This window comes from Hemitrygon akajei, chromosome 17 (genome assembly GCF_048418815.1).
Source record: "Hemitrygon akajei chromosome 17, sHemAka1.3, whole genome shotgun sequence".
NCBI classification, from domain to species: Eukaryota; Metazoa; Chordata; class Chondrichthyes; order Myliobatiformes; family Dasyatidae; genus Hemitrygon; species Hemitrygon akajei.
Genome location: NC_133140.1, coordinates 25,140,945 through 25,163,430, shown reverse-complemented (window position 1 = coordinate 25,163,430; position 22,486 = coordinate 25,140,945). Strand labels below are relative to the sequence as shown.

General features: G+C 41.2%; 1 protein-coding gene across 1 annotated transcript in view; it reads left to right on the top strand.

Annotated features, from left to right (window-relative positions):
- The first annotated feature begins 6,884 nt into the window (after positions 1 to 6,884).
- LOC140740542 (adhesion G-protein coupled receptor G1-like) overlaps positions 6,885 to 22,486 on the top strand; it is a 43,894-nt gene continuing 28,292 nt past the window's right edge. Inside the window, exons 1-3 of the mRNA XM_073069794.1 lie at positions 6,885 to 6,980; positions 7,680 to 7,820; positions 8,058 to 8,177. Coding sequence (XP_072925895.1) covers positions 6,900 to 6,980; positions 7,680 to 7,820; positions 8,058 to 8,177 — 342 coding nt within the window. The 5' untranslated portion in view covers positions 6,885 to 6,899. The remainder of the gene's footprint in view (positions 6,981 to 7,679; positions 7,821 to 8,057; positions 8,178 to 22,486) is intronic.

The window sequence follows — 22,486 nt, the reverse complement described above, 5'->3', positions numbered from 1 at the left end:
AAAAATATTCGCTTAAGAGAAGATAAAAATATACATAAAAGTCTGTGCACTGTTAAACTTTATAAATTGGAAAAGTAATTTAGGAAAGGTCCCCAGATATCATAAAAAGATTATTTCGAATTTAAGACTGAGCAGCAGATCTTTTCTAAATTTAAATATGACATAATATCACATAGCCATTGAAGATGTGTAGGAGGGGTAGACTCCTTCCATTTAAGCAAGATTGCTCTTCTTGCTAAAAGAGAGGTAAAAACTAAAACCTGTAGGTTAGGAGTATTTAAAGTTATATCTTCATTTGCAATAATACCAAACAAGGCAGTAAAGGGATTTGGGTCAAATTGGACCCTAAAAAGTTGTGAGAAGGTATGAAATACTTCCGGCCAAAACTTTTCAATTGTAGGGCAAAACCAAAACATATGAATTAAAGAGGCATCAGCAGAGTTGCATTAATTACAAAGTGGAGAAACATTTGGGTAAAAACTGGACAGCTTCTGTTTAGAATTGTAAGCTCTTTGAAACACTTTAAATTGTAGAAGAGAATGACGAGCACAGTAAGATGATTTATTAACGCGTTTAAGAATTTTATTCCATCTACCATCAGAAATCTGACAATTTAGGTCATCCTCCCAGGCTCTTTTCATTTTATCTAAAAGGTCTTGTCTAGAATCAATCAACAAGTTATAGATACCGGTAATAGAACCATTAACAAAAGGTTTTAAATTTAAAAGATCATCCAGTAAATTAAGAAATGGGTGGATTAGCCCTACCCAATTTTAGGTTTTACTATTGGGCTGCCAATATAAGGAATATTACTTTCTGGTCCTATTATATTTATCGTAAAGATTGCCCATCATGGGTCTCCTTAGAAGTTAATTCTGTAAAAAAATCCTCTATTGTCTCTCTTCTTGGATCATACTCTTCTTTTTCAGTAAATAAAATAACAGATAACATAATTGTTAAGCAAACTTTAAGGATTTGGGCTCAATTTAGGAAATTTTTTGGTTTAGCAAATTTTTCATTATCATTTCCCATTCTCCTTAATTATTTTTTTTTATCCCTTCCATGACTGACAAAGTCTTTAAGGATTGGGATGAACTAGGTATTAAGTGTTTTTGGGACCTGTTTATCTCAGGATCTTTTGCTTCATTTGACCAATTGTCAAATAAATTTGCACTCCCAAAAACACATTTTTACATATACCTTCAAATTAGAGATTTCCTACGTTTCCAATTAACTACTTTTCCTATAGGTCCTGATAAAAATTTACTGGACGATCTTTTAAACCTTTCCCTTCTTATAGTGTTTTTAGTTGCCTTCTGTTGGAGTTTAAAAGCTTCCCAATCATCCAACTTCCCACTCACTTTTCCTACCCTATATACCCTTTCCTTGGCTTTTATGCAGTCCTTAACTTTCTTTGCCAACCACGGCTGCTCCCCCCTACTATTTGAGAACTTATTCCTCTGTGGGACATATACTGCTGTATTCCCAGAAAGTTCAGCCATCTCTGCTCTGCCGTCATCCCCGCCAGTATCCCCCTCCAATCCACCTGGGCAAGCTCCTCTCTCGTGTCTCTGTAATTCCTGTTATTCTATTGCAATACAGATGCATGTGACTTATGCTTCTCTCTCTCTCTCAAATTGCAGTATGAATTCAATCCTATTACGATCACTGTCTACTAAGGGTTCCTTTACATTAAGCTTCCTAATAAGATCTGGGTTATTACACAACACCCAATCTAAGACAGCCTTTCCCCAAACAGCCTCAAGCACAAGCTGCTGAAGAAGGCCATCTCATAGGCATTCACAAAATACCTCTCTTGCGATCCAACACCAACTTGATTTTTCCAATCCTCTTGCCTATTGAAGTCCCCCCATTACAATTTTCCAGCTCCCTTTGCATCTCAACCCCATATTGTGGCTGCTATTTGGAGGCCCATGTATTATTCCCATAATGATTTTTTAACCCTTGCAATTTCTCCCACAATGATTCAACATTCTCTGACCGTATGTCATCTCTATGTCACCTATATTCCCCATAATTCTAAATTTCCTTTCCCCCAAAAATGTATATCCGTCTACTTTAAGAACCCCCAGGGAACCAGCTTCCACCACCCTCCAGAGTAGAGTATTCCAGAGATTCACATTATCTGCCTGATGTTCCTCCACAATTCGATTTCAAATAACCACTCCCTAATCTTGTAACTATGTCCCCTTGTTAGAGTTTCTCCCACTAACGGAAATAAGATCTGTGGGATTTTATGCATTTCAGTATGATCACTCGATGTTGTCCTAGTTCGTTCCACCACTCATGACAGAACAATTTCTCAGGAATAGACTGTCATGTTGTTAAAAATAGCTCACTTGATCCGACAAGGCACTTGTGGATCTATGTTTTTCAGCAAAGGTCCAAATCAATGTTGGGAGTGTAAATGGCTATCATCCTTAGAAAGAGGATTGTTTTGTTCTTCAGAAATGTGAAAAGAAAGGAGGAGGGGGAAGAAATTACCAGAAGTTAGAGAAATCAGTGTTTATGCCATCTGTTTGGAGACTACCCAAACAGAATATGAGTTGTTCTGCTCCAAATTGAGAGTGGCCACATTGTGCCAGTACTGGAGACCAGGGACTGGCATGTTGGAATGGAAAGTAGAATTAAAATAAGTAGCCACCAGGAACGTCCGCAGTTTTATACCATAAGCCTATAAGATACAGGAGCAGAAGTAGGCCATTCAGCCCATAGAGCCTGCTCCGCCATTCAATCATGAGCTAATGCAACTCTTCCAATCATCCCCACTCCCCTGCCTTCACCCCATACCCTTTGATGCCCTGGCTAATCAAGAACATACCTATCTCTGCTTTAAATACACCCAATGACTTGGCCTCCACAGCTGCTCGTGACAACAAATTTCACAGATTTACCACCCTCTAACTAAAGTAATTTCTCTGCATCTCAGTTCTAAATGGATGTCCTTCAATCCAGAAGTCGTGCCCTCTTGTCCTAGATTCCCCTACCATGGGAAATAACTTTGCTATATCTAATCTATTCAGGCCTTTTAGCATTCGGAAAGTTTCTATGAGATCTCCCTCATTCTCCTGAACTCCAGGAAATTCAGCCCAAGAGCTGCCAGATGTTCCTTATACGGTAACCCTTTCATTCCTGGAATCATTCTCCTGAATCATCTCTGAACCCTCTCCAATGTCAGTATATCCTTTTTAAAATAAGGAATCCAGAACTGCACACAATAATCCAAGTGTGGTCTCACAAGTACCTCGTAGGGCCTCAACATCACATCCCTGCTCTTTATACCTCTAAAAATGAATGCCACCATTGGATTCGCCTTCTTCACAACCGACTCAACAGGGAGATTAACCTTTAGGATATCCTGCACAAGGACTCCCAAGTCCCTTTGCATCTCTGCATTTTGAATCCTCTCCCCAACTCAATAATAGTCAGCCCATTTATTTCTTTCACCAAAGTGTATGACCATAAACTTTCCAACATTATATTTCATTTGCCACTTATTTGCCCATTCCCCTAAACTATCTAAGTCTTTCTGTAGGCTCTTTGTTTTCTCAACACTACCTGCTCCTCCACCTATCTTTGTATCATTGGCAAATTTAGCCACAAATCCATTAATCCCATAGTCCAAATCATTGATATACAATGTAAAAAGCAGTGATCCCAACACTGCTCCCTGTGGAACTCCACTGGTAACTGGCAGCCAGCCAGAATAGGATTCCTTTATTCCCACTCTCTGTTTTCTGCTGATCAGCCAATTCTCCATGCATGCTAGCAACTTCCCTGTAATTCCATGTGCTCTTATCTTGCTAAGCAGCCTCATGTGCAGCACCTTGTCAAAGGCCTTCTGAAAATCCAAGTACACCATGTCTGCTGCATCTTCTTTGTCTACCCTGCTTGTAATTTCCTCAAAGAATTGCAGTAGGTTTGTCAGGCAGGATTTTCCTTTCAGGAAACCATGCTCTCTTTGGCCTATCTTGTCTTGTACCTCCAGGTGCTCTGTAATCTCATCTCTAACAATCGATTCCAACAACTTCTCAACCACTGATGTCAGGCTAACAAGTCTATAGTTTCCTTTTTACTGTCTCCCACCCTTCTTAAATAGCGGTGTAACATTTGCAATTTTTCAGTCATCCAGTACAATGGCAGAATCTATTGATTCTTGAAAGATCATCATTAATGCCTCTGCAATCTCTCCAGCTACTTCCTTCAGAACCCAAGGGTGCATTCCATCAGGTCCAGGAGATTTATCCACCCTCAGACCATTAAGCTTCCAAAGCACCTTATCAGTCATAATTTTCACTGCACAAGCTTCACTTCCCTGACACTCTTGAATGTCGGGTATACTGCAGATGTCTTCCACTGTGAAGACTGATGCAAAATATGCATTCAGTTCCTCTGCCATCTCTGCATCTCTCATTAAAATATCTCCAGCATCATTTTCTATTGGTCCTATATCTACCTTCAACTCTCTTTTACCCTTTATATACTTAAAAAAGCTTTTAATATCAGCTTTCTTTCATAATTCATCTTTTTTTCCTAGTGACTTTCTTAGTTTCCTTCTGCAAGTTTTTAAAAGTTTCCCAATCCTCTATCTTCCCACTAGTTCTGGCTTCCTTGTATGCCCTCTCTTTTGCTTTTACTTTGGCTCTGACTTGACTTGTCAGCCACGGTTACTGTCCTTCTTCCATTTGAAAATTTCTTCTTATTTGGAATATATCTGTCTTGCACCCCTCATTTTTCGCAGAAACTCCAACCATTGCTGCTCTGCTGTCCTTCCTGCAAATGTCCCTTTCCAGTCAACTTTGGCCAGTTCCCTTTTCATGTCATTGTAATTTCTTTTATTTCACTGAAATACTGATATATTGGATTTTATTTTTCCCTTTCAAATTTCAATGTGAACTCAATCATACTGTGATCACTGTTCCCTAAGGGTTCCTTAACCATAAGCTCTCTTACCACCTCTGGATCTTTGCACAACACCCAATCCAGCACAGCTGATCCCCTAGTGGGCTCAACAACAAGCAGTTCTAAAAAGCCATTCTACAAATTCTCTCTCTTGAGGTCCAGTACTGAGCTGGTTTTCCCAATCCAGTTTCATTTTAAAATCCCCAACGATTATCATGGCATTCCTTTCTGACATGTCTTTTCTATCTCCTGCTGTAATTTGTAATCAACATCCCGGCTGCTGTTTGGAGGCCTGTATACAACTGCCATTAGAGTCATTTTACCCTTGCCCTTTCTTAACTCAACCCATAGAGACTCTACACCTTCCAATCCTATGTCATCGGTTTCTAATGATTTAATATTATTTGTTGTACACAGAGACACACCACCCCCTCTACCTACTAACTCATCTTTCCAATACACTGTATATCCTTGGATGTTCAGCTCCCAATAGAAGCCATCCTTTACCCAAATTTCAGAGATGGCCACAATGTCATTTTTGCCAATCTGTAGCTGAATTTCAAGATTGCCCATTTTATTCCGTATGCTGCGTGCATTCAAATATAACACTTTCAGTCCAGTATTTGTTGCTTTCTGTTTTAACTGCCCTGTAACTCATGCCACTGGCCTCATCTCCTGCTTGTTCTTTCTATAATCTCTGTTGCACGCTATCTTTGATTTATTTCTGTTTTCCCCTTCCTCAGCCCTATCACTCCAGTTCCCATCCCCCTGCCAAATTAGATTAAACCCTCCCTAACAGCTCTATTAAATGTGCCTGCTGGGATATTGGACCCCTTTGGGTTCAGGTGTAACCCATTGTACCTCCCCCAGTGATCCTGGAATCTGAAGCCCTGCCCCCTACACCAGTCTCTCAGCCACACACTAATATGCCTGATCATGCTATTCTTGCTCTTGCTAGCACGTGGCACAGGCAGCAATCCTGAGGTCCTGCTTTTCCACTTCCGACAACTCCCTGAACTCTCTCTTCAGGACCTCCTCCCTTTTTCTGCCTGTCATTGACACCAACGTGTACCAAGACTTCTGGCTGTACACCCTCTCCTTTTAGAATACTCTGCACTCAATCCGAAACATCCCGTACCTGGGAAGCAACACACCATGTGGGTATCTCTATCAGGCTGACAGAACCTCCTGACTATCGAATCCCCTGTGGCTACCGCAGACAGAGCAAAGGTGCGCGACGAAATGACTCTCTGGATTATGCCAGTTCTCACCAATGTAGAGGAGAAGCATGGGAGGACTGGATAGGGCAGACAAGTATAGTAGGCTGTCCCCTCACCCCTTTTCTTCTCCTCACCTGCCTATCATTTCCCTCTGGTGCCCCTTCTCCTTCCTTTTCTCCCATTCTCCGCTCTAAATTTCCTTCTCTTTACCTCTTGCACCCAGCAGCCCCCAGGTTCTCAGTTCATCGCCCCCCCCAACTCCTTACTCACCCACCTTTTACCTCATCTAGTTTCACCTATCACCTTCCAGCTTGTACTCCTTCCCCTTCACACCCCCCCCCCACCTTCTTATTCTGGCTTCTCCCTTCCTTTTTAGTCTTGATATGGGTCTCAGCTCGAGATGTCGACTGCTTATTCCCTCCATAGATGTTACCTGACCTACTGAGATCTTCCAACATTTTGTGTGTGTTGCTCTGGATTTCTCTTGTCTGTAGATTCCTATGTTCAACTGAATGTAGGTGCTTTCATCAATAGGGCTGTTGAGGGTGTAGATGAGGCAGAAAAAATAATGAAAGGGATCAAAGAGGAAAGAAGCTGAATTGAGTTGAAGGTATTTTCCCATTCATAAAGACAGTCATAATTTCACCTGTAACGTTGCCGTTCATATATTTTCATATCTTCTGGTTTCACAGGTTCAGGAGGAACTGCTTGGAATTGTTACTTTTATATGAGGATTTTAAGAATGACATATTTCAAATGCACAAAGATTATAAAGTTTTGAAAACAAAGGAAATGCCCAAAAAACAACCAATAAGACTGATTGCTAATTCATCATGGGTAAGTACAAGGGACTCACCTCTGCTGCAACTACATATGCAGCTGATCTTCAGATCAGTCATTAACCATCTCTCGGATTAACAAAACATTTAGGAAATTTGTCTTATAGCAGCAAGTCGATGACATTTGTGTGTCAATTTCAATGTTCCTCTCAAAATAAATCAACTTGAAATTCTCCATATTAGAGGGCCTGATTTATGACGAAGGGCTTGGCAGGCGAGGATGTTATTCCCTGAAAGGTTGGGGGTTGGTGGTTGATCTTATAAAGACGGGTTTTGATGGGGTAAACACACACAGGAAAGGGACACTAAACAACAGAGGGCATGGGTATAAGGTGAGGGCAGAAAAAGTTAAAGAGAACCTGAGGGGTAAGTTTACTACACAGAAGATGGTACGTTATGGAAGAAATGCCAGAGAAAGTGGTTGAGTCAGGTACAATAACAACATCTAAGAGACATTTTGGATAAGTTCATGGGTAGTAGGGCTTTAGAGGGGTATTGGCCAAATACAAGCCAATAAAACCAACCTGGTGGGCACCATGGTTGGCATAGAGGGGTTGGGCCAAAGATCTCGTTTCCAAGCAGTATTACTAAATGACACCTTCCTACTTGATAATTAGATCAAGTGGTGTTAAATCTGTACCTATTATCAACAGAACACAGAGTGAATGGTGAAATTGTTTCCCTTTGACTTGTATAGGTTGGTAAACGAACCACTGATAATCAGGATGCTGATGTTGAGGTGATCCTTCCAGCTGAGCTATCTGAGAGAGCTGAAGAGCAACAGAATGACTTTTCAAGGCTCATTTTCACCGTATTTAATGACACCGAACTATTTCAGGTAAATTGTTCAAAAGTGTCATTGTAGCCTGCATAATGTGAATCTAGATCCCAGTCTAATTAGTGATGGTCCATCACAGGCAGGAGTGCAAAGCTGACCACAGGTTTTGGCCAAAATATAGTTACTCTAAAGTTAAAAATCTCTAAAAAAAAATAGTGGAAATTGTGAAAAGTATCTGATGCTGTGTTCTTCAACACTGCACCTTGCTGAAAGGACTCTTGGTTTATTTCTCTATAGACTGAAAAAGATTGCACACTATTAAATGACAAAGTGTTTGGAATTAATGTGGGAAATACAAGCATTCAGAACTTAACGAAAGGTGTGACTATTAAGATTAATCACCGTAACATAGTGCAGGTAAGAATTTCATCAGTAATTAAGAAAAAAAATTCAAAACAGATTAAGGTCTTAAAGTTAATTAAAGCTTTTTTTTTCTTGAATGACTTCACCCCTTGACCAAGGTCTGTGTGGCTGTCTTTACACATCTGACCATCTGCTGTCTTGGATGCTGGACACTGTGGTAGCGTTGCATCTAACACTCTGCAGTTTTCTTTCCAAAAGTGCTTCAGCTGGTGACTTCCCTCAAGACCTGGATGTGGTGTAATTTGATATGTCAGCAGAAACGTATTGAGACCCTCTGCCAATGCTCCCGCCCCTCTCGATTTCAGAAGCAACTGCTTGAAAGTACCACAAAACTCTTTTCTTGGCCTTTGGACTGTGGATGATATAGGAGTGAGCTGATGAGGATAATTCCACTGTACTGACAGAATACAGCAATCTGCTGTGGACTGAATTGAATGCTGTTGTCAGAAACAAGTGTTTCCGGAATTTCAAAGCAGCTGTTCAATGGTAGCCTCCGTCATTGTTGACTTCATAGATAATATTTCTGGCCATTTGGAATAGGCATCAATCAGGACAAGGTGGGTACACCCTTTGATTGGGCTGGTGAAGTCAACATGTACTCAACTCCAAGGTCTGGTAGGCTTAAACCATGGTTGTCTATTCCTTCTACTTGGATTCTTTGCTGCCATGGAGCATGGAGTACACTACTTGAATATGGATGTGATATCTTCATCTATGCCCAGCCAGTTTAGACTATTTCCACATAGCACCCTTGCTGAGCAGGGCATTGAGTGGCTCTCTCTGCTGGTGCACTGATGGGAGAAAAGCTGTATAATGACTGATCATGCACAAAAATGATCATAAACTGCTGACATCTGATGCTGGAGGCAACTTTAAGATAGCAGTGGTGTTTTTGGGATCGGGGGTGACAACTGTGTTCATCTATGATAAATCCAAGATACTTGAGTGAAGACATCAGGAGGCTGCATTTCTCTGTCCAAAATCAGAATCCAAAGTTATGTAGTTTGTTCAAATCATGGTCCAGGCATTAACCTAGTTCTATCCAATCCATGCTTGGTCAGGAAGCGTATGTACCGGTTTTTTGGGGCAGAAGACTGGCTTTGCATCTGGACAGAGATGGAGTTCTGCTTGCAGTTTGGTGCAGCAACCTAAACTTTCTTGATACACTATTGCATATAGATGTTGCAGTTGTTGTATGGTCTCGCGTGCTAATGATGTTATGGCGTTGACTGAGGTGATTTGAATGGCTAATGTCTTTGTACAGACTTCATCCAGAGGGATGTTCTAGAGATTAAGCTTGTCCATCTAGTCCAAGCCAAGGGCAGTCTGATTTAACTGATTTAACACACACCATTAACTTGGTTACCGTTCAGCTTCACCATGCAGTGAAGTTCACTGATCAGCGAGAGTGTCCCACCCGATCCACTGCAGGTGGAATGATGAGTTGATTTGACTGGTGGGGACCCAAGTGCCTGCCACATGTGTTTGAAGATAATGGTGATGTCTGATGCTGTATTGAGTTGTATCTTGATCAACTGATAGTGAATAAGTACATTGACATACCTTCTCTTGGTGTGAAGTGAAATTTGAACATGCCCATTAAATGTCTTGCAGATTTTGATGGCTTTGAAACTACTTGTCCATGTGTTTCTTGTATTGCCAGTTTCTTGTGTAATGCCATGCACCAGAATTCCAACAAGCTGTTTTTGGCTGCTTTAAGTATTGAATTCTGGGCCATTGGAAACTGCATTGACATGAATCATGTTTCAGGTTGATCAAATCTTGATCATTCTTGAGTGACAGCTTGTAAAGTCATATCAGAAACTTGCTCCAGACTGGCCACAGGAGCCATTTGCGACTGTCTGCATTGCCAGTGTCCTGAAGTCTGCAAATAAAAATCAGACATTTGAACCGTGATTCAGTCATGTTACCCAGCTTGAACTTCTCACATTCGTGATTGACGACACCTGCATCTATGGAGTTGTCAGTGTCATGTTTAACAAGTTTTAGGCGTTTGTAGCGAACATTTAAGAGAGATGATTGCTCTTCAAAAATGCTTGTTAGCTTTTGGATAGTTTCATCAAATGATACATCACATGGGTTCTTAGGCAGAATGAAGTTGAAATAACATTCATGTTCAGCAGTATCCACTTTTCAGAGCAAACTATAATCTTATTAAGCTCCCAAATATGATCTTCTTTCAGCCACGACTCAGTGATGCACATGACATCATACCTGCCAGTTTCTATCTGCACTACAAGATCATCTATCTTACTCTGTTTACTGCATGAATTAAAATATGACACCTTCAGTGCAGTATTTATCACTCATTTTGATTTTGTTCTCATATTACTCTTCAACTCATCCCACTGACTGCAATTATGCCCTATTATCTGCCTGTTCTTCCTCAAAGTCTCACTACACAATACATCAGCTTGCATACCGACGGCCTCATCCTCAGCCCTATCACCCCCATTCCCATCGTAAGACCATAAGATATAGGAGCAGAATTAGGCCATACAGTCCACTGAGGCTGCTCTGCCATTTCATCACGGCTAATCTAATTTTCCTCTCAGCTCCAATCTCCTGCCTTCTCCCCACATCACTTCACACTCTGAACAATCTATCAAGCTCTGCTTTAAATATACATAAAGACTCGGCCTCCAAGGCCAAGCTGTTATTCTGTTGCAAAGAAATTCTCCCTCATCTTCATTCTGAAGGGATGCCCCTCTATTCTGGGCTGTGTCCTCTGATCTTAGCCTCGCCCACCATCCTCTCCACATTCACTCTAAAATGACCTTTCACCATTCAATAGCTTTCAATGAGGTCACCCCATAATCTTCTGAATTACAGTGAATACAGGCCCAGAGCAATCAAGTGCTCTTCATATGGCACACCATTCAATCCTGAAATCATTTTCATGAATGTCCTTTGAACCCTCTCTCGTTTCAGCACATCCTTTCGAAGATAAGGAGCCCAAACCCATTCATAATACTCCAAGTTAAGTGACAAGAGGTGCTTTATAAAGTTTCAAAATTACATACTTGCTTTTATATTCTAGTCCTCTTGAAATGAATGCTAACATTGCATTTTCTTTCCTCACCACAGACTCAAATAGCAAATTAACTTTGAGGGAATCCTGCACAAAGACTCCCAAGTCCCTTTGGGTCTCTGTTTTTTTTTTGTGTTTTCTCTCCATTTAGAAAATAGTCAACCTCTTCATTTCTTCCACCAAAGTGCATGACCATACACTTCCTCACCTTGTATTCCATCTGCCACTTCTTAGCCCATTCTCCTAACCTATCTGAGTCCTTCTGTAGCTTCTGTGCTTCCTCAAAACTATCTGCCCCTCCACCTATCTTCATATCATCTGCAAACTTTGCAATAAAGCCATCAATTCCAGCATCCAGATCATTGACAAATAATGTAAAAAGTATCAGTCCCACCACTGACTCTTGTGAAACACTACAAGTCACAGGCAGCCAGCCTTTATTCACACTCTTTGCCTCTTGTCAATCAGCCACTGTTTTATCCCTGTTCGGACCTTTCCTGTAATACCATGGGCTCATAGTTTGTTAAGCAGCCTCATGTGTGCCACCTTGCCAAAGACCTTTTGGAACTCCAAGTGCACAACATCAACCAATTCTCCTTTGTCTGTCCTGCTTGTTACTTCTTAAAAGAATTCCAAAGAATTTGTCAGGCAAGACTTTCCCTTGAAGAAACCATGCTGACTACGGCTTATTTTATGTGCCTCAAAGTACCCTGAGACTTCATCCTTAACAATCGACTCTAACATCTTCCCAACCAATGAGATCAGCCTAACTGGCCTATAGTTTCTTTTTTTCTACCTCTTTCGCTTCTTGAAAAGCAGAGTAACACTTTCAATTTTCCAGTCTTGTGGAACCATTCCAGAATCTAGTGATTCTTGAAAGATCATTACTAATGCCTCCATAATCTCTTCAGTCACCACTTCCAGAACCCTGGAGTGTACACCATCTGGTCCAGGTGACTTACCTGCCTTCTGACCTTTCAGTTTCCCAAGAACCTTCTCTCTAGTTATGGTAACTTCAGACACTTCATGCCCTCTGACACCTGGAACTTCTACCATGCTGCTAGTGTCTTCCACAGTGAAGACTGATGTAAAATACTTACTCATTTCATCCACCATTTCCCTGTCCCCTATTACTACTTCTCCAGCATCGTTTTCTAGTAGTCTAATATCCACTCTTGCCTCTCTTTTGCACTTTATGTATCTGAAGAAATTTTTTGTATCCTCTTTAATATTATTGGCTAGCTTATTTTTGTATTCTATCTTTGCTTTCTTTCTGACTGTTTTAGTTGACATCTGTTGGTATTTAAAGGCTTCCTAATTCTCTAACTTCCCACTAATTTTTGCTTTAATATATGTCCTCTCTTTGGCTTTTATGTTGGCTTTGTCTTCCCTTGTCAGCTAGGATTGTGTCATCTTTCCTTTAGAATACTTCTTCCTCTTTGGGATGTATATATCCTGTGCCTTCCGAATTGCTGAAAGAAACTCCAGCCATTGTTGCTCTGCCATCATCCCTGCCAGTGTTCTTTATCAGTCAATTCTGGCCAACTCCTCTCTCATGCCTCTGTAATTCCTTTTACTCCACTGTAATATTGATGCAACTGACTTTAGATTCCTCTCAAATTTCAGGGTGAATTCGATCATGTTATGGTCACTGGCCACTAAGTGTTCTTTTACTTTAAACTCACCAATCAGCTCTGGTTCATTGCACAACACCCAATCCAGAATAGCTGATCCCCTAGCTGGCTCAACCACGAGCTGCTCTATAAAGCCATCTTGTAGGCACTCTACAAATTCCCTACCTGTAATCCTGCACCAACCTGATTTCCCCAGTTTACCTGTATATTAAAGTTCCCAATAACTATTGTAATATTGCTCTTTTAGCATGCATTTTCTATCTCCCAGTGGATTTGTAGACCACTTCCTTACTACTGCTTAGGGGTCTGTGTATAACTCCCATCAGCATCTTATTACCCTTGCAGTTAGCTTTATCCACAATGATTTAATACCTTCCAACCCTATGTCACCTCTTTATAATGATTTGATTTCATTTTTTACCAACAGATAAATGCAACCGCCTCTGCCTTCCTGCCTATCCTTCCAATATAATGCGTATTTTGGACATTAAGCTCCCAACTATAATCTTTCAGCCATGATTCAGTGATGCCTACAACATCATATCTGCCAATTGGCAACTGTGCTGCAAGTTCATTAACCTTATTCCATATATGGCACACATTCAATTACAATGCCTTCAGTCCTGTATTTAGTCTTTTTGATTTTGTCTGCCTTTTTACGTTACAGCTCATCCTGTTGACTGTAATTTTGCCCTATCAATGGCCTCTCTCACTACACATTGCCTCTGTTTGTAAACCAGCTATTTCATTTTCAGGACTATTTTCTGCCTTTCCTACGATACTTCTTGCATTGAAACATACGCAGCTCACAACACTAGTCACACCATACTCAGCCTTTTGATTCCTAACTTTGTCTGAGGGCTTACCAACATCTGCCTCCACAACCTCTCCACTAACTGTTCTGGCACTCTGGTTCCCATCCCCCTGCAACTCTAGTTTAAACCGTACTGTGCAGCAATAACAAACCTTCCCGCAAGGATATTAGTCCCCCTCAAGTTCGGGTGCAAACCGTCCCTTCTGTACAAGTCGTATCTTCTCTGGAAGAGAGCCCACATATTAAACTGTATAATCTTCCGAGTTCTGCCCTCACTAGCACGTGGCACGGGTAGCAATCTAAGATCACAACCCTGGAGGTCCTGCCCTTTAACTTAGCACCTAACTTCCTAAACTCCCTATGCAGAACCTCGTCACTCATCCTACCGAAGTCATTGGTACCTACATGAACCACAATTTCTGGCTATTCATCCTGTCACTTAAGAATGCTGAGGACACAATCTGAGATATCCTGGATCCTGACACCCAGGGCAACATCCCATCTGGAAATCACGTTCTCACCCACAGAACCTCCTATCTGTTCCACTAACTAACAAGTCCCCTTTCACCACAGTGTACCTCTTCTCCCTCCTTCTCTTCTGAGTCACTGAGGCAGACTCAGTGTCAGAGTCCCGACCACTTGACTTTCCTCTGTTAGCTCATCCCCCCCCCCCAACCCCCGCCGACAGTATCCAAAGTGATATACAATACCTGTTGTTGAGGGGGTTCTCTGCACTGACTCCTTAAACTCCTCTCCCTTCCTGACTGTCACCCATTTTCCTGTGTCCTGCACCTTGGGTGTAACTCCCTCTCCATATGTCCTACCTATCACCCCCACAGCCTCACAAATGATCCCGAGTTCATCCAGTTCCAGCTCCGACTCCATAAAATAGTTTGTTAGAAGCTACAGATGGATGCTCTTCTTGCAGTTGTCAGGGACACTGGGCATCTCCCTGCCTTCCCACATCCCACACAGGGAGCATTTCACTATCCTGCCTGGCATCTCTGCTGTCCTAGCTGACCATATATAAGGAAGAGAAGGAAAATAACCTGAGCTTTTCGTTTCTTTGCTTTCTCTTCACGGAAGACTCAACGAGCTAAAACCTCAAGACCACCAGTCTGACTCCGTCCACTCAAGATGACGGCAGCCGTGACTATGGCCACTACGCTTGACCCTGCCTTCCTTTAATTTGCACTTACTAATCAATCCCAAACGCCAATTGGTAGCTGGTCAAAACTCTTTCTCGCTGCCGCGATCCCCTTCTGCCTTTTATCCTCAGGCAGTGGACCTAATTGAAGTCCGCTCATCTCCAAACTTCTGATGTCCAGATTGACAACTGATTAAAGCTCTTTCTCACTGCCATCCCTTTGCCAAATTAGTTTAAACCCTCCCCAACAGCTCTAGCAAACCTTCCCGCAAGGATGTTCATTCCCATCGGGTTCAGGTGTAACCCATCACTTTTGTACAAATCATTCCTTCCCCAGAAGAGATCCTAATGATTCAGAAATTTGAAAAGCAAACACGAGGAAATCTGCAGATGCATCTGCAGAAATTTGAAACCCTGTTTCCCTGCACCACTTCCTCAGCCACACATTCATCGGTACTATCATTCTATTCCTGCCCTGACTAGCACATGGTACTGGCACTGATCCAGGGATTACTCCAGATTCTTCCCTGACTCCCTACTCTCACTTCGCAGGACCTCTTCCCCCTTTCTACCAATTTCATTGGTAGAATGCACCTTGACCTCTTGCTGCTCATCCTTCTCCTTGAGAATCTTCTGCAATCACTCTGAGTCATCCTGGACCCTAGTACCCAGTGGGGTGGGGAGCAACACATCATCCTGTGTCTCTTTCGCAGCCAGGGAATCTCCTGTCCATCCCTATAACTATTGAGTCTCCTTTCACTATAGGGATGAAGGAGTACAAATGGTTAGTTGATTGAAAGGAGCATCTTGGGTAAACAGGGTAATGAAATAGTTGTTTAACTAATGGATATTCATCAATAAGGACCTTGAGTATATAAGACCATAAGACTATAAGATATAGGAGCAGATTTAGGTCATTTGGCGCATCGAGTCTGCTCCGCCATTTCATCATGGCTGATGCATTTTCCTCTCATCCTCAATCAAGAATCAATCAACCTGGGTGATCCAGTGGATGTAGTGTACCTCGATTTTCAGAAGGCATTTGATAAGGTCCCACATAGGAGATTGGTGGGTAAAATCAAAGCTCATGGCATTGGGGGGGAAGACATTGACATGGATAGAAAACTGGTTGGCAGATAGAAAGCAAAGGGTAGCGGTGAATGGGTGTTTCTCCGAATGGCAGGTGGTGACTAGTGGGGTGCCACAGGGCTCGGTATTGGGACCACAGCTGTTTATGATTTCTGTCAACGATTTAGATGATGGCATTGAGAATAACATCAGCAAATTTGCTGATGATACTAAGCTGGGTGGCAGTGTGACATGTGGTGAGGATGTTAGGAGAATTCAGGGTGACTTGGATAGGCTGGGTGAGTGGGCAGATACTTGGCAGATGACGTTTAATGTGAATAAGTGTGAGGTTATCCACTTTGGGAGTAAGAACAGGAAGGCAGATTATTATCTGAACGGTGTAAAGTTAGGTAAGGGAGAAATACAAAGAGATCTAGAAGTCCTTGTTCATCAGTCACTGAAGGTGAATGAGCAAGTGTAGCAGGCAGTGAAGAAGGCTAATGGAATGTTGGCCTTTATTACAAAGGGAATTGAGTACAAGAGCAAGGAAATCCTCTTGCATTTGTACAGGGCCCTGGTGAGACCACACCTTGAGTATTGTGTACAGTTTTGGTCTCCAGGGTTAAGGAAGGACATCCTGGCTGTAGAGGAAGTGCAGCGTAGATTCACGAGGTTAATTCCTGGGATGTCCGGACTGTCTTACGCAGAGAGGTTAGAGTGACTGGGCTTGTACACGCTGGAATTAAGGAGATTGAGAGGGGATCTGATTGCAACATATAAGATTATTAAGGGATTGGACAAGATAGAGGCAGGAAATATGTTCCAGATGCTGGGAGAGTCCAGTACCAGAGAGCATGGTTTGAGAATAAGAGGTAGGTCATTTAGGACAGAGTTAAGGAAAAACTTCTTCTCCCAGAGAGTTGTGGGGGTCTGGAATGCACAGCCTCAGAAGGTAGTGGAGGCCAATTCTCTGGATGCTTTCAAGAAGGAGCTAGATAGGTATCTTATGGATAGGGGAATCAAGGGATATGGGGACAAGGCAGGAACCGGGTATCGATAGTAGTTGATCAGCCATGATCTCTAAATGGCAGTGCAGGCTCGAAGGGCTGAATGGTCTACTTCTGCACCTATTTTCTATTGCCTATTGTCTGCCTTAAATATACATAAAGACCTGACCTCCACAATTGCCAGTGGGAATGAATTCCCCATATTCACCACCCTGCCTAAAGAAATTCCTCCGAATCTCCATTCCAAATTGACATCCCTCCCACTATAGGAAGCACCCAATCCACATGCATTCTATCAAGACCTTTCATCATTCATAGGTTTCAATTATGTCTTCCCTCATTCTTCTGAATTCCAGTGAGTAGAGGCCCAAAGGCATCAAGCATACGATAAGCCTTTCAACCTTGGAATCATTTTCAAGAACCTCCTTTGATCCCTCTCCAATGTCAGCACAGCCTTTCCAGATAGAGGCCCAAAACTGTTCACAATACTCCAAGTGAGGCCAACCACTGTTTCATAAAGCCTCAATATTACATCCTTGCTGTTATATTCTAGTCCTCTGAAAATTAATACTAATATCATATTTGACTTCCTTACCACTGACTCAACCTTTTTGAATTTTCTCTCCATTTAGAAAATCATCTATATTTTTATTTCTTCTATCAAAGCACATGACTATACACTTTCCAACCCTGTATTCCATCTGCCATTTCTTTGCCCATTCTCCTAATCTGTCTAAGTCCTTCTGTGACCTCTCTGCTTCCTCAATACTACCTGTCTCTCCATCTATCTTTGTATCATTTGTAAACTTGGCCACAAACCATCAACTCTGTCATCAAAATCATTGACATATAACATAAAAAGAAGCAGTCCCAACACAGACCCCTGTAGAACACTAGTCACCAGCAGCCAACCAGAAAGGATCCCTTTATACCCACTCTATGCTTCCTGCCAATCAGCCAATGTTCTGTCTAAGCTAGTATCTTTGCTGTTATACCATGAGCTCTTAACTTGTTAAGCAGCCTCATGAGTGGCACCTTGTCAAAGACCTATATATCCAAGTACACAACATCATCCACTGATCCTCTTTTGTCCATCCTGCTTGTTATTTCTTCAAAGAATTCCAAAAGGTTTGTCAGGCAATATATTCCCTTGAGGAAACCATGCTGACAAAGGCCAATTTTATCATGTGCCTCCAAGTACTCCCAAACCACGTCCTTAACAATCAATTCCAGCATCTTCCCAACCATTGAGCTCAGTCTAACTGGCCTATTATTTCCTTTCTTCCGTCTCTTTCCCTTCTTGAAGAGTGGAATGACATTTTTAATTTTCCAGTCCTCCAGAACCATGCCAGAATAGATTGATTCTTGAAAGATCATTACTAATGCTTCCACAACCTCTTCAGCTACTTCTTTCAGAACCCTGGGGTGTGCACCATCTGGTACAGGTGACTTTTATACCTTCGGACCTTTCTGTTTCCCAAATACCTTCTCTCTAGTGATGGCAACTTCATGCTCTCCTGCCCCCTGGCACTCTCAAATCTCTGGCACACTGCTAGTGTCTTCCACAGTGAAGACTGATGCAAAGTACTTATTCAGTTCCTTGCACCCTGTAACTACCTCGCCAGTATCATTTTCCAGCAGTCTGATCTCTACTCTTGCTTTTCTTTTACACTGTAGTGGTGTACTACATGCAGCGCTGAAATAACGACACGTAGTCGGTGAGCTGCAGTTGCAAAAAGAGATTTATTCAAACTTTGCGGCCTCGCTTTAAAGCCTTCCTGTTCCCGCCCTCCCTGGGCGGAAATGCTGTAGGGGGCGCATATTCACAGTCCCATCCCACGCGCGGGCTTTTCCCCTTGCTGGTGAAGAAGGCCTGGTGCCCTTTTAGGGGCCGGCCTCAATGCCAGCGCACCCCACTTTGTGAGCCGGTTCGAGTGCGCTGGGAAGTGGGTCGCCAAATAACACCCCCCCCCAGAACCGGCGATGCACCCCCCAATGTCCTCAGTCTGGGTCGGACTCTGTTTGGGAGGTCTGCCTCTGCGTCGTGGTGCCCGAATCTCGACCGGCTGCACCAAGTCCACGTGGGCTGGTTTGAGTCGGTCCACTGCGAAAACCTCTTCTTTCCCCCCAATGTCCAGCATGAATGTGGACCTGTTGTTTCTGAACACCGTGAATGGCCCCTCGTAGGGCTATTGTAGCAGTGTCCGTTGTCCACTCCGTCACACAAAAACAAACACAGTTCTGCAGGTCTTTGGGTACGCAGGTCGGGTTCTGCCCATGCTGCGAAGTGGGTATGGGGGCCAGGTTACCGAGCCTCTCGCGTAGTCTGCCCAGGACTGCTGCGGGTTCTTCCTCTTGCCCCCTTGGTGCTGGTATGAACTCTCCTGGGACGACCAGGGGTGCGCCGTACACCAACTCAGCTGACGAGATATGCAGATCCTCTTTGGGCGCCGTGTGGATTCCGAGCAGGACCCAGGGAAGCTCGTCCACCCAGTTAGGCCCTTTCAGACAGGCCATGAGAGCCGACTTCAGGTGATGGTGGAAACGTTTCACTAGTCGTTCGACTGTGGGTGGTAGGCAGTTGTCTCTTTTAATCTTTTTATTAGTATTAAAAATATTATGAACAAAATACAATCAAAATATTAATAATGGATTACAAACATATAAACTCCCATTACACATGAAGGAATACATAAACAATGAATACAGTATAAGTAAGCTTTCCCAAAACATAAACCATATAGTGTATATATGAACAAGGTAAGTCTAGATATTCCATAATATATAATATAAAAAAAGAGAAAAAAGAAATAAATCTATATATGAAAGTTAACTAATCTACTAATCTAATATCTAAGAAAAAAAACAAAAAAGGAAGAAAAAACTAAAAAAAACTAAAAAAAAGAGAAGAAAAAAAAGGGGCTGTTCATAATATCTCACAAGCATACATAAACATCAATGTCGTCAACTCCGATCCTCTCAACATACATACAATTAAAGCTGAAAAACCCAATAAGCTTGGCACAGGGCCATATTACATCATATGAAAATATTGAATAAATGGTCTCCATATCTTTTCAAATTTAATAGAAGTATCAAATACAGCACTTCTAATTTTTTCTAAATTTAGACATAACATAGTTTGAGAAAGCCAATGAAATACCGTGGGAGGATTAATGTCCTTCCAATTCAACAAAATAGATCTTCTAGCCATCAAAGTGAGAAAAGCAATCATTCGACAGGCGGAAGGAGATAAGTGAAGTGAGCCCATCATCGGTAAACCAAAAATTGCGGTAATAGGATGGGGTTGTAAATCAATATTCAGTACCGCCGAAATAATATCAAAAATATCTTTCCAATATTTTTCCAAAATCGGACATGACCAAAACATATGAGTTAAAGACGCGATTTCTGATTGACATCTGTCACAAATAGGGTTTATATGAGAATAAAAATGAGCTAATTTATCCTTGGACATATGGGCCCTATGCACAACCTTAAATTGTATTAATGAATGTTTGGCACATATAGATGATGTATTAACTAATTGAAGAATTCTATCCCAGTTCTCAATAGGAATAATAAGATTAAGCTCTCTTTCCCAATCATTTTTGGTCTTATCAAAGGGCACTGAACGTATCTTCATAATTATATTATAAATTTTGATATGAGCCCTTTTTGAAAAGGGTTTAATTCAAACAAACTCTCCAAAATATCTGAAGACACAAAATTTGGGAATGAAGGAAGTACCGTACTTAAAAAATGCCTAACCTGTAAGTATCTAAAAAAATGAAATCTAGGCAAATTATATTTATTTGCTAATTGCTCAAAAGACATAAAACAGTTGTCCAAAAATAAGTCAGAAAATCTTAATAATCCCTTAGTTTTCCAAGCCAAAAAAGCTTGATCTATAATTGAGGGGTAGAAAAAACAATTAGATACAATAGGACTATTTAACACGAATTGAGTCAACCCGAAAAATTTCCGAAATTGAAACCATATACGTAAGGTATATTTAACTATCGGGTTGTCAATTCGATTCGGCAATTTAGAAAAAGCAAAAGGGAGAGATGTCCCTAAAATAGAACCCAGAGCATAAGCAGATACCGATTTAGTTTCTAAATTCACCCAATGAGGGCCAAAAGGACCATCCCATTCTTTCAACCAACATATCAAATATCTAATATTAACTGCCCAATAGTAAAATCTGAAATTGGGTAATGCCAACCCACCATCCTTCCTTGTCTTCTGTAAGTATATTTTACCTAACCTGGGATTTTTATTCTGCCATATATATGAGGAAATTTTTGAATCAACATTAGTAAAAAAGGATTTCGGAATAAAAATTGGTACCGCTTGAAAAATATATAAAAATTTAGGTAAAATAACCATCTTAATAGCATTAATCCTACCTATCAGAGACAAAGATAATGGTGACCACTTAGTAAACAAGCCTTTAATCTGATCAATTAAGGGTAGAAAATTAAACCTAAATAATTCTTTATGGTTTTTTTGTAATTTTAATCCCTAAGTAAGTAAAAGAATCTTTAACTAATTTAAATGGTAAAATACCATAGTTTGGGACCTGTCTATTCAAAGGAAACAATTCACTCTTATTAAGATTTAACTTATACCCAGAAAACTCACTAAATTGAGCCAACAATGATAAGACTGCTGGAATAGATTTCTGAGGGTTAGAGATGAATAATAATAAATCATCTGCGTATAAAGATACCTTATGAATATCTGTTCCTCGATTAATACCCAAAATATCCTGTGATTCTCTGATGGCAATTGCCAAAGGTTCTAAAGCGATGTTAAATAGTAATGGACTAAGAGGACAACCTTGTCTAGTGCCCCGAAATAAACGAAAAAATGGAGATCTTTGATTATTAGTAAACACCGAGGCTACTGGAGTTTGATATATCAGTTTAATCCAAGAAATAAAGGTCGGACTGAAATTAAACTTCTCCAGCTCATAAAATAAGTAAGGCCATTCAACTCTATCAAATGCTTTCTCTGCATCTAATGAAATAACACATTCTGAAGTATTGTGTGAAGGAGTATAAACAATATTCAATAATCTCCTAACATTGAAAAAAGAACAGCGATTTTTAATAAAACCGGTTTGGTCTTCCGAAATAATTTGGGGTAGTACCTTCTCCAGCCTGGAAGCCAGTAACTTGGAAAAAATCTTAGAATCCACATTCAATAAAGATATTGGTCTATAAGATGCACAAGCATTAGGGTCTTTACCTTTCTTCAGTATTAAGGAAATGGAAGCTCTATAAAAAGATTGAGGCAAATTCCCCAATCTAATTGCTTCTTCAAAAATCTTGCAGCGCCAAGGAGATAGAGTAGCAGAAAAACATTTAAAAAATTCTACTGTGTACCCGTCTGGACCTGATGCTTTCCCAGAATTCATTGAGGAAATGACCCCTTTAATTTCCGCATCCGTAAATGAAGTATCTATTACTGAAAGATCATCAGATGATAGTTTTGGAAAATTCAATTTCCCGAGAAAATCACACATGGTATTACGATCCTGAGGGAATTCAGATTGATACAGGGAGGTATAAAA